The sequence below is a fragment of the Sapajus apella genome, unplaced genomic scaffold (assembly GCF_009761245.1).
Source record: "Sapajus apella isolate SASKATOON/1434 unplaced genomic scaffold, GSC_monkey_1.0 scaffold6, whole genome shotgun sequence".
NCBI lineage: Eukaryota > Metazoa > Chordata > Mammalia > Primates > Cebidae > Sapajus > Sapajus apella.
The window spans coordinates 40,770,738-40,788,209 of record NW_022436946.1 but is presented as its reverse complement, the minus strand read 5'-3'; the positions used below and the strand labels follow the sequence as shown (position 1 = coordinate 40,788,209).

At 39.6% G+C, this 17,472-nt stretch overlaps 1 protein-coding gene across 10 annotated transcripts in view; it reads left to right on the top strand.

The window, feature by feature from the left end:
* The window catches only part of ARMC2 (armadillo repeat containing 2), a 132,126-nt gene that overhangs the window by 71,104 nt on the left and 43,550 nt on the right, over nt 1-17,472 (top strand). For 9 of the 10 annotated variants that reach the window (XM_032275089.1, XM_032275094.1, XM_032275092.1 and 6 more), the window contains 2 exons: nt 5,683-5,828; nt 13,714-13,813. The exons of the other annotated variant lie outside the window; for it this stretch is intronic. In XM_032275089.1, coding sequence (XP_032130980.1) covers nt 5,683-5,828; nt 13,714-13,813 — 246 coding nt within the window. The remainder of the gene's footprint in view (nt 1-5,682; nt 5,829-13,713; nt 13,814-17,472) is intronic. 10 annotated transcript variants of the gene reach the window in all.

Sequence of the window (17,472 nt, the reverse complement as noted above, 5' to 3'; positions counted from 1 at the left end):
GTCAACCATTTTGCAGTTGGCAGTTAAGTTGAGATAAAGCTCGAGGGATTTTAGTTGTGGATATTCCAGAAGATTGCAAAATGCTTTTAGAGACCAGTGCCAAATAGACTAGGGAGGCAGGAGACCAAGAAACAGAGGCCAAGGTGCCAGCCTACCTGGGAGCATTGATACACTTCTGAGCTTCAGTGAGTCACAAGCCCCTCTGAGCTGGGGCGGCTCAGATGGCAGGTTGCCTTCTAGAGCAGAATCTGGTGAGTTCCTTGAGCGCAGAGTACTTTGATGGAGGAAGGGTGCAGAGGGAAAAGAGAGGGCCATCCACTCTGGACATGTGTGTGTGTTGAGGTTGTCTCCACCTCGCACCCATCCACTGCATGCAGTAGAGAATGCAGGAATGAGACCACAGCTGCTGGCCTGTGTTGTGTCCTCAAGTCCAGTGATCCAAGTCAGGAGCCGCCCCTCCCACCCCGCCTTTTTTTGTTTTTTGACACAGAGTCTCACTCTGTCACTCAGGCTGGAGTGCGGTGGTGCTATCAAAGGTGTGGCTCACTGTAACCTTCGCCTCTGGGGTTCAAGCAATTCTCCTGCCTCAGCCACGAGAGTCACTGGGATTACAGACATGAGCCACTGGGCCCAGCCCCATATTTAAGACAAAGATCTTTTGTTTGCGAAGGTTTCTCAATAATTAATAGTTGAAAACACAATCTGAAATTCATAACTAAGTACCTACAGTCAACTTGAAAAAAACAGAAGCTAAAGCTTTTGAGTTCTAATTTTGCTGTGTTAAAATGTGGTTTGTGCATTTATAAATGATCTAATTTCTTCTTCATACATGTTTCCCCTTTAAAATGGGTCTCCCAATAGTGACTGCACAATGAAAACTTTGAGGCTTACATAATTCAGTGTGAGCTGGGCAGCTTTGCCAGCTCTCCGGGCATTTTACCCGACTGAGGGTGGTACCTGTTATGATCAAAGAATTTGGGGAACATGGAAAGAAGCTGTCTCAGAAAAGTGAGCACCAGAAAGTTGTCAAGTGTAGCTGAGTGATTTTTCAGCAGATTAGTAACCAGAAGCAGAATGGAATGTTTCTTCCTGGATATTTACCAAAACCTGAGGTTCCTTTTTGTCCTAAACATCACCTAACAATTGCTAATAAGCAAGGAAACTTACATTTTTATTCATCCTTTTGGTGGATTATCAGTGCCATTTTCTTCTCTTTTTTCTTCTTCCTACTGGCTACCTTCTGACTCACTATATCAGTTTCACAGGGTTGCAAGTTAGGAGATGGGGAAAAAGAAATTAGAACTTGTGTTTTTCAGTGTGTTATTTCTTGGTGAAATGTTACTTAAGAGGTTGGAAATTTCTCTAAGTCCTTTAGAGACCAAACAAGTATCTAGGTGTTCATTTAACTTAGACTTTTTTTAAGTAAGGGATTTGAGGTGGTTTGAAAGGTTATATACAGTGCAGGTTATATAAAGGCGCAGTGGCTCACGCCTGTAATCTCAGCACTTTGGAAGGCCAAGGCGGGCAGATCACAAGGTCAGGGGTTCAAGACCAGCCTGGCCAACATGGCGAAACTCCATCTCTACTAAAAATACAAAAATTAGCTGGGCATGGTGGCATGTGCCTATAATCCCAGGTTCTCAGGAGGCTGACGCAGGAGAATTGCTTGAACTAGGACCCGGGAGGTGGAGGTTGCAGTGAGCCAAGATTGTGCCACTGCACTCCAGCCTGGGCTACAGTGGGAGACTTTGTCTCCAAAAAAAAAAAAAATAAAGAAAGATTATATACAATATATATATAATAGAAAAGAAAAATGTGTATCTAAGTTTGTGCATTTATAAATACTACACATTAGAATAGAAAGTTAAGAAACAGATGGATACCTCCAAGCATAAAGCTTGGGCATGGGTTAACTCCTTCTTTGGGGGCAGGCCCAGTGCGGGGGCTTTGGGGCAGGGGGAGGTGGGAAATAAAGACCCTCTGAGCAGAGCACAGAGCTCATTGATGATTTTCACAGATTTATCTCTGTTCAACTGAGAGTTCTTGTTTTTGTTTTGTTTTGTTTTAATTTTCATTTGTATACAATGAATTTAAAAGTTGGAGCAAAATTCAGAATGAAGTGGGTTGACTGGGAACTTGCCTTTACTGTGACCACATGATTTAGCCAGACTCTCCTCCCCACACCCAATTTTTGTTTGTTTGTTTTTGCATTTTTTCCAGAAAAGGCTACTGGTCTGAGCATTCAGGGCCCCACCGTCACCTCACAGTCAGATTGGTGGCTCTCAGAGGTTGGTGACAGTCTCTCAAGATAGAGGCCTTCAGAGCTGCATCTGTCTGGTGACCTCTTCCTGATCCTTCTCCCTCAGGGCTTTAAGCCCTGGTTCATCCAGGCCTCTGCTAAACTCCTGCACTTCCTTGCCAGAGGTGTCTTAAAGGGAAAAACTCCCTTTTTATCTCTCCTGTCTCTTCTTTCTTTCTTCCGTCTCCTTCCCCTTCTCATTTGCTCATCCAGCCCTCCAGCAGCTGAACATTCAAGAGCTTTTTATGAGCACATTTGTTGTCCTCTGAGTAGGAAGAAGAATAAGAAGTGGTTTATATCCTAGAGGAGTTCACCATGGGAGAGAAGGTGCTTGAGACAGTGAGGATGCTTCTGTGATAGGGGTTATAGAGGCAGGAACAGGATGCTTTGTTAACATGGAAGAGGAAGCATCTGATTGACCTCTGAAAGGCCTTCATAGGCAAGTTAGCCTGAGCTGGGTAACTCTAGAGTCCATTTTTCTTTCATTCATAATTTTTTATTTCTCTGCTTTAAAAAAATCATCTTAAAATCTATCTACCTCAGAGATACTGTCTGCTTAGCCCATGGCGTTCTGATATCCCTGTCTTTCCTTTGTAGATGTTCACCCATTCATTCATGCCATTAGTAAATGCCTATTGAGCACCCACCATGTACCAGGCACTAGACTTGGAGCTGGAAGTACAATGGTGAAAAGGATGAACAAGATTTATGCCCTTACTGAAGCATCTAGTCTGGAGGAGTAGACAGATAGTAACACATAATATTAAATAACTTAGTATGAAGTAGAGTTTATGGGCCCTATATGGTATGAGATGAAGCTTGATAGGTTGAGAAGAACCAGATCTATTGAGCCGTGTAGACCATGGTCAGGGAACTGAATATTATCCTGGGAGATATGGACAAAAAGTCAGTATGGCTTGGGGTAACAGATAGCAGAAAGGCAGGATTCTGGGATGTCTCTGCTTGAGCAACTAGGCTGATGGTATCATCCATTGAGCTACTGCTGTGTATTTTTCAAATGTGTGGTATATGTTTCATGTACATTATTTTTACCAGCACCACAAATGACAAACTTGGAAATATGTGAGGTATGTATATTACTCAACTGTGTGTATCACATGCAGTAAATGGGTAGGAATTTCAGTCAGATGGTGTGTCACATATAAATGTGGGCTTTCTCTCCTGACTTGGGTTATTTATGAAAGTTGTGTTTGTGGGGCAGAAGAACCTTGAGCTGTCTAAACTTTTTCTAATGAGGTGAGAATAAGGCCTGAGAAGGAGAAAAAATTGAGATTAAAACAAGAAAATAAAAGTTCCTAAGGAAACTATGATCCTTTCTGCTGACGTCCTTTCTGCCAGAGGTTAGATGTGGGGAGTGTGAAGATGACCGTGGATTGGGATGCCCTATCTTTGATGCTTTAGGGACAGGGAAAAGGAACCGTTGGTGTGCAGTGACTGGAATGGGTATTTCATGGTTTCCCATAGTGTCTGTCTGCCTGGGAGTCACACAGGCATCTGTACTCTGGTCTCCATGGAAGAGAATTTTGAGGTATCCTCTGAATTGATGTAAACCAGTAGTGTTCAAGTGCCTGGGCTGTCTCAGGAGAACAGGTAGAAACAGGGTCAGATAAAGAGAATTTTCCATTTTGTGACAGCAATGGAATTCCTAGAATGGTTCATTAGTCTTCACAAAAGATCCATTCCTGGCTGGGCACAGTGGCTTACCCCTGTAATCCCAACACTTTGGGAGGCTGAGGTGGGTGGATCACTAGAGGCCAGGAGTTCGAGACCAGCCTGGCCAACATGGCAAAACCTCATCTCTATTAAAAATACACAATTAGCCAGGCATGGTGGCATGCGCCTGTAATTCCAGCTACTTGGGAGGCTGAGGCACAAGAATTGCTTGAATGGGGGAGGTGGAAGTTGCAGTGAGCCAAGATCCTGCCACTACACTCTAGCCTGGACGACAGAGGGAGACTCTGTCTCAAAAAAAAAAAAAAAATCCATTCCTTAGGTTATAAGAAGAATAGTTATCACTATATTGTGATATTATGCAGAGCCATGGGTTAAGTGGAATGCTCAAGTAGTTTGTTTCACCTCCAATGTGTGGGATACTGAAACTTTCAGGGAAGAATTTACAGAATCATTGTATAATTGAATTGATTGCAAAAGACGTGTACACATTTATTTGAAAGATTTTTTTTTTAACATTTTTTGTGTTTTCAGGGTAGTCAGTTAAATTTTATCATATCTTTTACTTGCTGTTGTTATAAGGAAAAACCATGTCATCTTAAGAATTGTTTTTAAAAGTATATTTACTATGGCCGTAGTGATGCTTTATGTTTACATGATGCTTTACAGTATTAGATAAGTAATAAAAACAGTGCTACATGTTTCCATTTGCTACACACAACCCCCTGAGAGGTGAGCAGTGCTTGTCACCCACTTTTCACAGATGAGGAGATGGGGAAGTGGAGGAAGGAGTGGCTGGCCCCAGGCACTTCACTAGGAAGAGACGTGGGACTTGAATCCCTGTCATTTGACTCTTAACTGTTGGCAGCGATGCCATGCACACATCTCATCTCATTGAATCCTCACAACTGCTGGGCAAGTATCATCACCTCTACTCTATTGATGAGAAAAATGTGCTCCGGGAGGTTAAATAACTAACCCAGGCTGACAGGTGGTGGGGCTGAACTGGCTCTTAACCAGTAGCTGGCCTGTACTGTCCCACAAGGAAGGAGCACACTGCATATTAAAATTATTCGATAACAATGTTAGTTATATGATTAACTAAACTGTTCTCTTCTTGACTCTTTGACAAAGGTAAAGTAGATAGCTTTCCTGAAATTTTTTTTACAAACTACGAGAAATTTGTGAGATATTCTTGCCTCTTGGGAGAGAATGCAACTAAAGATCTTAAATATTCCTTGGCCATATCATTAGCTGATGCTACTTATAAAAGCATAGACCAATCAGATGACAATACCTATAAAATAAAAAAAATTAAAAAAAGAAAAGAAAAACATAGAACAAGAAGTTTCTAATCTCCGGAACTGATGTGGCTATCACAGGGTCAGTTGAAGGTCTTAGGACTGTTAACAGACCTATATGATGATTTGTTTAACCCTTGCTTTGGGGTATACCAGTGGCTCACTAAGATTAACATTCCATTCCTTGCCTTTGAACTAAATTAGGCTTTCTTTGTTTTCATTTGTCGCTACTTGTGCCTAGGCTCACATTCAATGGTGGGAGATGCGTAGTGGGAGCTTGGTTTAGCTACTGATGTAAGGAAATTTATGAGATGAATTATACTGTGCTGCTTCGTGTGGTTATACTTTTTCAGTTTAAAAAAAAATGGCACAAGCATGGTTTTATCCTAGGTGACTGCTACATTGAGAAACTTGGTTGATTCACCGTTAGTAAGAAGTAACTTCCTAAGCATCAGTGCCCTTCCCCAGCTCTGCACGGTGATGCAACAGTACATGGGTGACAAGGACGTCTGTACCAATATTGCCAGAATATTCAGGTAGGTAGACTAAGACATGAACTTGCCTTACAGAAATGCTCATGCTTAGATTTTGGGTTATCTTCAATATTTGCCTGAGTGACTGGCAAGGAATCCTTTCTCTTCTTCTTTTTAGGTCACCTACCAGAAAGGGTAAATATGGTGGCCCAAGTTAAAAATGAACAATTCAAACAAACGACTCCATTGCCTATATGATTCTATTGTGATTCTAAACTCATTGGTTGTTAAGTCATTTTAGTTCTTTGGTGAGTTGTGAGCTACGGGCGGTGTGTGCTTAATCTTCTCAGCTTATTTGAGATGAAAAAAAAAAAACTGTATACAAAACAAAGCAAACATTCCAGTTTGCTAGGAAATAAACAAGAGTTTTAAATCAGAAAGGGGACCACTGCTTAGAAAGTCTGATCTGACTTTGTAATAGGTTATTCTATTTCAGTTATTTGAACTTTGGTTCACACTTGCGCTAGTCATGTCTACACTTACTTTATTTCCTCCAGAAATAAGGATCATTTGAATCCAGGTTGGCTCAAAGCAAGATGATGTTAAATTTCAGAGCTGTCTTTAAATTACGCATTTCTGTTTCCTCCCGCTCTTTGTCAGTATTTTTACGTAATGATTCTTCTTGGAAGCATGGGGCTTTTCTTGAACTGTAATGCTGTAGTTGTTTAAAGAAATGCAAAGGTTCCTGAATTGGTACTTGACCCCAGGACCCCTGGATGTGGATGTGAGTCCAGATCTGATTTTTTTTTAAATGAATGTCAACTTGTATTATAGATTAAATGGTACACAGGTTTGTTACATAGGTAAATTGTGTAATGTGGAGGTTTGGGGTCTCCACAATTTTGTCACCCAGGCAGTAAGCATAGTACCCAGCAGGTGGTTCCTCAGCCCCAACCCCTCCTTCCCTCCAGATCTGATCATTTTATACTGTACTTCCCTGAGCTTTGTTCTGGATGTCTAATTACTGCCTATCTGAAGCATTGGCAAATCATAAGGAATTTATTTTTGCTTATGGTGTCATGTAGGGGTCCAACTTCATATTTTTCCCATGTGGATAGTTGATTGTTCCAGCACCCTTTACTGACTATGCTGTCCTTTCTCACTGATTTTGTCAGTCAGACAGAAGTTTCCATGTAATTGCAGATTTGTTTCTGGGCATTCGATTTGGTTTTTCCTCAGACCTGTCCCACAGTGTACTCACTATTACAGATTTAATTTGAATCTTGCTATAAGATGAATCCTTCACTTCTTCTTGTTGAGATGGGGTCTCACTCTATCGCCCAGGCTGAAGTGCAGTGGCACAAATAGGGCTCACTACAGCTTCAACCACCCAGGCTCAAACGATCCTCCCACCTCAGCCTCCCTAGTAGCTGGGACCACAGGTGCATGCCACCATGGTCAGCCAATTTTATTGTTTTGTAGAAACAAAGTTTTGCTATGTTGCCCAGGCTGGTCTCAAACTCCTGGGCTCAAGTGATCCTCCTGCCTCAGCCTCCCAAAGGGCTGGAATTACAGGTGTGAGCCACCCTGCCTGGCCTTCAAATCCCTCACTTTTTTTCTATTTTAAGATCCAAACTCTTGGTCAGCACAGTGGCTCATGCCTATAATCCCAGAACTTTGGGAGGCCAAGGTGGGGGGATCACTTGAGCCCAAGCATTCGAGACCCAAGCATCCTGGACAACATGGTGAAACCCATTTCTAGTGCCCCCCCTACACCCCCTGTCAAAAAATTAGCTAGGCATGGTAGTGTGTGCCTGTAGTACCAGCTACTTGAGAGGCTGAGGTGGGAGGATTGCTTGAGCCTGGGAGGTGGAGGTTGCACTCCAGCCTGGGCAACAGAGCAAGACTCTTAAAAAAAAAAATCCAAACTCTTCTTGTTCTTTTCCCTTCCTTATGAACTTATTAACCTTTTATGAATATCTCTTTTAAAATATTTACTTGTTTGGGTATTTTAGCTGTCTCCTACAGGAAGGATATCCAAGAATCTTGATGAACATTAGGGCTAGGAGTTTGTCTGTAGATGCTCTTGGATTTTCTTTGCAAATTGTCTGCATATAATTTTTTTTTTCAATTATTGTAACTCTTTCCCCTGTCCTCATCTCTTCTTTATTGCATTGTTTAGGAGTTCAGCACAACATTGTGAGTGTTGGACCTGTTGTCTTTCTTCTGACTTTAAAGGAAATATTTTTGTGATTTTATTAGTTGAAAATAATATTTGTTGTAGGTTTTCATAACTATCCTGAAGTTAAGGAATGACTTTTTTTTCTCATTAATGGGTGTTCAGTTTTGTCAAATGCTTGCCCTGAATCTTTTTATAAACTTTTATTTTAGATTCAGGGGTACATGTGAAGGTTTGTTATATAGGTAAACTGTGTCATGGGGATTTGTTGTACAGATTATTTCATCACTCGAAAATTAAGCCCAGTATCCAATAGTTAAAAGAGTTTATCTTTTCTGCTCCCTCCTTCCTTCCACCCTCACCATCAAGTAGACCCCAACGTCTGTTGTTTTCTTCTTTGTGTTCATAAGTTCTCATCATTTAGTTCCAACTTATAAGTGAGAACATGTGGTATTTGGTTTTCTTTTCCTGCGCTAGTTTGCTGAGCTAATAGCCTCCAGGTCCATCCATGTTCCTGCAAGGGACATGATCTCATTCCTTTTTATGGCTGCATGGTAGTCCATGATGTATATGTACCATATTTTCTTTATCCAGTCTGTCAGTGATGGCCATTTAGGTTGATTCCATGTCTTTGCTGTTGTGAATAGTGTTGCAGTGAACATTCGTGTGCATGTATCTTTATGGTAGAATGCTTTCCTCTGGGTATATACCCAATAATAGGATTGCTACGTCAAATGGTAGTTCTGCTTTTAGCTCTTTGAGGAATCACCATACTGCTTTACACAATGATTAAACTAATTTACACTCCTATCAGCAATGTATGAGTGTTCTCTTTATTCTGAAGCCTTGCCAGCATCTGTTATTTTTTGACTTTTTTTTGACTTTTAATAATTGCCATTCTGACTGGTGTGAGTTGGTATCCCATTGTGGTTTTGATTTGCATTTCTCTAATGATCTATGGTATTGAGCTTTTTTTCATATGCTTGTTGGCCGCATGTATGTCTTCTTTTGAAAAGTGTTTGTTCATGTCCTTTGCCCACTTTGTAGTGGGGTTGTTTGTTTTTCCCTTATAAATTTGTTTAAGTTCCTTCTACATGCTGGATATTAGACCTTGGACAGATACACAGTTTGCAAACATTTTCTCCCATTCTGTAGGTTGTCTGTTTATTTTGTTGATGGTTTCTTTTGCTGTGCAGAAGCTCTTAAATTTACTTAGATCCCATTTGTCAACTTTGCTTTTGTTGCGTTTGCTTTTAATGTCTTTGTCACGAAATCTTTGCCCATTATGTGCAGGATAGTATTGCCTAGGTTATCTTCCAGGGTCTTTATAGTTTTGGATTTTACATTTAAGTCTTTAATCCATCTTGAGTTGATATTTGTATACAGTGAAAGGAAGGGGTCCAGCTTCAGTCTTCTGCATATGTTTAGCCTGTTACCCCCTCTTCATTTATTGAATTAAAAAGTCTTTTATCCATTGTTTGCTTTGTCAGCTTTGTTGAAGATCATGTGGTTATAGGTGGGCAGCCTTACTTCTGGGCTCTCTATTCTGTTCCATTGGTCCATATGCCTGTTTTTGTACCAGTACCATGCTATTTTGGTTACCACAGCACTGTAGTATAGTTTGAAGTTGGGCATGTGATATCTTTAGTTTTGTTCTTTTTATGCAGGATTCCTTGGCTATTTGGGCTCTTTTTCGGTTCCATGTAAATTTTAAAATAGTTTTTTTTTCTAGTTCTGTGAAGAATGTCATTGGTAGTTTGATAGGAATAGCATTGAATCTGTAAGTTTGGGCAGTTTGGCCATTTTAATGATATTAATTATTCCTACCCATAAGCATGGGATGTTTTCCCATTTGTTTGTGTCTTCCCTGATTTCTTTGAGCAGTGTTTTGTAATTCTCGTTGTAGAGATCTTTTACCTCCCTGGTTAGCTGTATTCTCAGGTATTTTATTCTTTCTGAATGAGATGGCCTTTCTGATTCAGCTCTGAGATTGGCTGTTGTTGGCGTACAGGAATGGTAGTGATTTTTGTACATTGATTTTGTATCCTGAAACTGCTAAAGTTGTTTATCAACTGAAGGAGCTTTTGGGCTGAGACAATGGGGTTTTCTAGATGTAGAATTATCGGTGAGTGTTGGGCCTGTTGTCTTTCTTCTCACTTTAAAGGAAATATTTTCATGGTTACACCAGTTGAAAATAATATTTGTTGTAGGTTTTCATAGCTACTCTTCTGCAAACAGAGATAGTTTGACTTCCTCCCTTTCTGTTTGGATGCCCTTTATTTCCTTCTCTTGACTGATTACTCTGGCTAGGACTTCCAATACTATGTTGCATAGGAATGGTGAGACAGGGCGTCCTTGTCTTGTGCTAGTTTTCACGGGAAATGCTTCCAGCTGTTGCCCATTTAATATGATATTAGCTGTGGGTTTGTCATAGATGGCGCTTATTATTTTGAGGTCTGTTCCTTCGATACCTAGTTTTTTGTTTTGTTTTTTGAGATGGAGTCTCTGTTGCCCAGGCTGGAGTGCAGTGGCATGATCTTGGCTCACTACAACCTCTGCCTCCCGGGTTCAGGCAGTTCCCCTGCCTCAGCCTCCAGAGTAGCTGGGATTACAGGCACGTGCCACCATGCCTGGCTAATTTTTGTATTTTTAGTAGAGACAGAGTGTCATCATGTTGGCCAGGCTGGTCTCAGACTCCTGACCTCAGTGCTGGATTACAGGCGTGAGCGAGCCACCATGCCTGACGCCAGTACCTAGTTTATTAATAGATTTTAACATTAAGGGGTATTGAATTTTATCAAAAGCCTTTTCTGTGTCTGTTGAGATAATCATGTGGTTTTTGTCTTTAGTTTTGTGTATATGATAAATCACATTTACCTGAATTGCTTTTGATTATGGATTTTCTTTTCTAAATCTGTTAATGTAGTAAATTACATTAAAGTTTCTTGGTTAAACCATTATATATTGCTGGGTTTGGTTAACTAATATTTTGTTTAGGATTTGTCATTGATGACCATGAGTTACATTGAACTGTATTTTTCCCTTCTTATATTGTCCTTGTCTGGGTTTAGTGTTAAGTTTATACTAGCCTCATTAAATGGGTTAGTAGGTAATCCAATTTTTTCTTTTTTCTAGAAGAAGTTGTGAAAAGTTTTAAAAACTTGCTCAAAATGCTATTTTTATCCTGGGTCTATGTGTCTGTATGTATGTGTGAATATTGTTGACTACTGATTCAATTTCTTCCTATATGGTTATATATTTCTTATTTCTACTTGGTTCAGTTTCAAAAAGTTATACTTCTGTAGGAATTTGATAATTTTATCTAAGTTTTTAAACAACATGAGTTGTTCCAAGTATTCTCTTATTATTATTTTAATCTCTGTTGTATCTCTAATTATGCCCCCTTTTATTTATTTTACCTATTTAACAGATATTTGTATAGCTCTTACACCATGCTAGGCAATATTCTGAATACTTTCCAAATACAAATTCATTTCATCCTTATAACAACTTTTAAAAATATGTATTATTATTGTCATTATCATTTTACATATGAAGAAACTGAGGCATAGAGAAGTTTAGCTATTTTCCCAAGATCACACAACTAGTATGTGGTAGAGCCGCAATTCAAACCATAGTTTGGCTCTAGAATTCATACTTTGAACTCCTATGGTACTCTGCCTCTTCATTGTTAATATTGATTTTCTTTCCTAATTTTGGTTATTCGTGCTGTTTCTCTTTTTCCTTAGTCTTGCTAAATCTTCCCTATTTTACTAGTGTTTACCAGGAACAAATGTATTTATTGGTCCACTTTATTGTATGCTTGCTTCCTGTCTTATTCCTTCTGCTCTTCCCCTTATTAATCCTTTTCTTCTCTCTGTGAATATATCCTATTTTTTTTCTAGCTATTTTAGTAAAAACCATAACTCCTTTCTTTTCCGCTTCCTTAAGCCTACAAATTTTCCTCTAAATACTAATTAGAGGAAATGAATATTTACAAGGTTTTTTTTGTCTTTTTTTTGATGGAGTCCTGCTCTGTTGTCCAGGCGGGAGTGCAGTGTTGCCATCTTGGCTCACTGCAACCTCCATCTCCCAGGTTCAAGTGATTTACCTGCCTCACTCTCTGTAGTAGCTGGCACACTAAAAGCATGTGCCACCATGCCCAGCTAATTTTTGTATTTTTTTTTTAATAAAGATTTTTTTTTTTTTTTTGCCATGTTGGCCAGGCTAGTCTTGAACTCCTGGCCTCAAGTGATCCTCCTGCCTCAGCCTCCCAAAGTGCTGGGATTATGGGTGTGAGCCACTGCATCTGGCCCATCCTACAAGTTTTGATCTGTAATATTTTAGTTACTCATATTTAAATATTTGTTTTGTAATTTTCATGTTTCTTTGACCCATAAGTTATGTGTTCTTACATTTCCCAAAAAATGTTTTTTACAAATGTAGTTTTTAAGTAGTTTCTAATTTTTTTTGTTTTTGAGACAGAGTCTCACACTGTTGCCCAGGCTGAAGTGCAGTGGCACGATCTCAGCTCACTGCAACCTCCGCCTTGCAGGTTCAAGCAATTCTCCTGCCTCAGCCTCCCTAGCAGCTGGGACTATAGGCACACACCACCATGCCTGGTATTTTTAGTAGAGATGGGGTTTCAACATGTTGGCCAGGATGGTCTTGATCTCCTGACCTCGTGATCCACCCGTCATGGTCTCCCAAAGTGCTGGGATTACAGGTGTGAGCCACTGTGCCCAGCCAATGGTTTCTAATTTAATTGCACTTTGACCAGAGAATGTGGTTTTTGAGATACCAGTTCTCTGAAAATTTACTGAGACTTGTTTATGGCCTGGTACGTGGTCAAATTTTTAACATATTAATGATGTTTTACCTACTGATTCATCAATTAGACATTTATGAACATCTCTTGATTTGTTGTGGGTTTGTCAATATCGCCTTATGGGTTTTGTTTGCTTGCTTGCTTACTTGCTTTAGAAATTTTGAAGCTGTTTTCAAGGCTTTCTGCTTTAAGGTCTGTCTGTTTTGCCTAATATTAGTATAGCACTACCAATCTAGTATATTAAAGCAGGTTTTTATTTATTTGTTTTGAATGTATAGGGATTCTTTTTGTTTTTTTGGTTTGTTTTGAGGTGGTCTTGCCCCATTGCCTAGTCCAGAGTGCAGTGGTGCAGTCTTGGCTCACTGCAACCTCTGCCTCCTGGGTTCAAGCAGTAATCCTGCCTCAGCCTCCAGAGTAGCTGGGATTACAGGCACATGTCACCACACCCAGCTAGTTTTTGTATTTTTGTAGAGATGGGGTTTCACTGTGTTGGCCAGGCTGATCTCGAGCTCCTGACCTCGAGTGAACCGTCTGCCTCAGCTTCCCAAAGTGCTGGGATTATAGGCATGAGCCACCATGCCTAGCCTATTAAAGCAGTTTTACGTTTGCTTCTGATGTGGTCCCAGGGGACTCACTGGTATCCCACCAGATTTGACGTAAATTTCATGTAAGTTTGTGTTTTTTGAACTACGTGGATAGTGTAAATTCACACCACATACATAAGTTACCTTTTAAAAGTTTCTGGATCCATCTCTCTAGAGTTTACAGCAGATAGCAAGCCTCCTTGCAGCTTCTCTGAACTGATGTGTAGAGTATTTTTAGACTCCTTTTCTTGAACTGGGCAATATTTTGAAGGTCTGCATTTAAAGTGATACTATGTGTACTTGAATTTTATAGAAAAACAAAGTTTACCTTTATTTTCCCATTTGGCATTTCTGCAGCAAACTTACTTCTTACCGTGACTGCTGTGGAGCCTTGGCCAGCTATTCCAGATGTTATGCCTTGTTTTTGAATCTAATTAACACATACCAGAAGGAGCAGGTCAGTTCCTCATTCATAACGTTCTTCAATGACTCTTTACATTAATGTAGTTGTGTAAGCCCATGTTGAATGTCTTTATGTTTTGAATGTATAGGTTTCTGTAAGAAACTTCCATTAGATGTATTATGGGCTGCATATAATGGCAGTGAGTTACCTATAGGGGCTGAAGAAGGAGTAGTTTGAGGCAGAAATGGAATGCTGATGTTCTAGGAAGTTTCCTGATTTAGGAAGGAAGGTGGTAGATTATAACAATATTTTTCCTCCCAGTGATCTGTAGACAGCCTATATGGGAGTCACCTTAGGGCGGGGTTAGGAGTATAACCCCACCCCAAGGGTTATTTCCCTAATGGTTATTTCCTGGTTTCATCCCAGACTACTGAGTCAGATTGGTGGGGTAAGACCTGGCCATCTGCATTTTAACAAGAACCACAGGGACTTCTGATGCGAATGAAGGTTTGCAGCTCCCCCACACTGGATATTCCCCGAAGATCCTTCTAGCCCTTAAGTTCCCTAATTCTCTGACACCATTGTTATATTTAAAAGATGACATTTCTAGGTAAAGTGCTTAAATGAAATAATTTAGTTTTAACGAATCAAGGCAAAAATGTATATAGTTGTTTTAAAAAGGAAGAACTCACAAATGACTTCTCATTGATCAAATCATAATACTTCATATAAACAGTAATTTTTATTGTGTTTTTAAATATTCATTAAAGCAAAGTCTACTTTTATTAACTTTTACAAATGATTAAAGTGACATCAACTTAGTGAAATATTTTGTCCGTGAATACAATAAGTATTCATTTTACATGTGGTAAATTTTCAACATGCTGTAGTAAGTTTTACCAGTTTACGACCAAGTAATTTATGTTTGTACTAACAATATGTCAATCTAAAGTTTTGGGTTTGTTTTATTAACCATATTAAGACTACCTCAAAACATAATCTCTCTTTGTTATTGACTAGCATTGAACTTATTTTTGTCTAGCTAACAGCTTCTGCTGAGAATGACTAAATTTGTCAGGTTTTATACTATTTTAACTTTTTATTAAAAGATACTACTCTGTAGATGACAGAAATTTCTATGCTCATATTACATCATTACTAGATGATAAAGATAATAAAAATCTTGTTTAAAGGGTGAATAAGATTTTGTTTAATTTTTTAAAACGGATTTACAAATATGCACTTGAATTTTTGATTCTGAACATTTGGATTACAATGCTTTTCCCGATGTATTTTGTGTTTTCAGTAAATTACGTTTTGTTTTGTTTTGTTTAGTTTTTGAGACGGAGTTTCGCTCTTGTTACCCAGGCTGGAGTGCAATGGCGCGATCTCGGCTCACCACAACCTCCGCCTCCTGGGTTCGGGCAATTCTCCTGCCTCAGCCTCCTGAGTAGCTGGGATTACAGGCACGCGCCACCATGCCCAGCTAATTTTTTGTATTTTTTTAGTAGAGACGGAGTTTCACCATGTTGTCCAGGATGGTCTCGATCTCTTGACCTCGTGATCCACCCGCCTCGGCCTCCCAAAGTGCTGGGATTACAGGTGTGAGCCAAAATTAATGTGTTTTGACTGAAAGATTTCAAAGTACAAGAATATGCCTTGTCAGATGAAGAATGAATTTGACTAATCTACCTTAAAATATTCACAGTATACTACTCATAAGTGTCTACTAAACATTTCTTTTTTAGATGTTGGTACAATAGACCATCACAACTGTAATCCTTGGACAAATGAATTAATCCCATGAAAAGCTTAGCCACTCCTATTCCTGATTTAATTTTTTAAGAAAAAAAAAATAAATGATAGAAAAGATAATTACAGCTTTAAAGAATTATTTTACTTATGTATTTATGTATGTATTTATTTTGAGACAGGGTCTCACTTTGTTGCCCAGGCTGGGGTGCAGTGGCATGATCTCGGCTCACTGCAACCTTAACCTCCCAGGTTCAAGTGATTCTCCAGCCTTAGCCTCCCAAGTAGGGGTTACAGGCACACAATGCCACACCTGGCTAATTTTTTTTTTTTGGAGAGGTGGGGTTTCACCATGTTGTCCAGGCTGTTCTCAAACTCCTAAGCGCAAAGTGATCTGTCCGCCTTGGCCTCCCAAAGTGCTGGGATTACAGGTGTCAGCCACTGCTGCCAAACCAAAAGAATTCTTTTAGATGTTATACTTAAAAAAGATCTATTTATATGTTTTATTTTGTAATTTAATGTTATGAATTATAATTTTATTTTCTCATCACTACTCTTTTTTTTGCTTTGGTGCTTTGATCTTGGGTGACTTAGATGACTTTAATTAGAGAAGATTTATTTGCCTTGCACTGGAATTTTCAAATATGCACTAGAATTTTCAAACTTATGATTTTTTTAAAGGAAGAAAATTCATTAATTGAGTACTTATAAATAGTATTTATTGTTTTCTGGCATTACTAGTAGATTCTTTTTGTTTATCTGGTTGGAGCTTAGATAATAGCCATATAGAATAAAACAACAAAAAATCCTGGTATCTCGCCAATATGAGAGACTAGAGATATCAGTATGGCTAAAAGTGTGCTTTTTCTAGTTCGAGTAACTAAATGTCCTAAAGTTTTTGTTTTTGTTTTTAAAAATAAAGATCGGGTCTCACTATGTTGCCCAGGCTGGTCTGGAACACTTGGGCTCAAGTAATCCTATCACCTCAGCCTCCCACAGTGCTGGCTGGGATTTCAGGTGTGAGCCACTGCACCCAGCCTAAATGTCCTGAAGTTTAAATTGGCATAAAGTTTTGCTATACTTTTCACTAAACTACTTTTCTTTTTTCTTTTTTTTTTGAGACGGAGTTTTGCTGTTGTTGCCCAGGCTGGAGTGCAATGGCACGATCTCGGCTCACCGCAACCTCTGCCTCCTGGGTTCAAGCAATTCTCCGGCCTCAGCCTCCCGAGTAGCTGGGACTACAGGCATGCACCATCATGCCCAGCTAATTTTTGTATTTTTAGTAGAGACGAGGTTTCACCTTGTTGACCAGGATGGTCTCGATCTCTTGACCTCATGATCCACCCGCCTCGGCCTCCCAAAGTGCTGGGATTACAGGCTTGAGCCACCACGCCCGGCCTTAAACTACTTTTCACATGAGACCAATGGTTATCTGAAAAGCAAAACTGATGTTTAAGAAACCATATTCTTCTCTATTGATTTATATTGCAGTTTTATTTTCCTATTGATACGATTTGGATCTTTGTCCCTGCCCAAATCTCATGTTGAATTGTAATCCCCTGTATTGGAGGTGGGGCCTGGTGGGAGGTGATTGGATTATGCAGGCAAAGTTCTCATGAATAAGTTAGCACCATCCCCTCAGTGCTGTTCTTGTGATAGTGAGTTTTTGTGAGATCGGCTTATTTAAAAGTGTGTAGCACCTTCCCCTGCTCTCTCTATTCCTCCTGCTCTGGCCGTGTAAGATATGCCTGCTTCCCTTGCACCTTCTGCCATGACTGTAAGTTTCCTGAGGCCTCCCCAGAAGCTGAGCAGATGCCAGCATCATGCTTCCTGTATAGCCTGCAGAACCATGAGCCAGTTAAATCTCTTTTCTTTATAAATTATCTAATCTCAGGTATTTCTTTGTAGCAATGTGAGAACAGACTAATACACCTATTAAAATTATTTTAATTTCCAAAAAG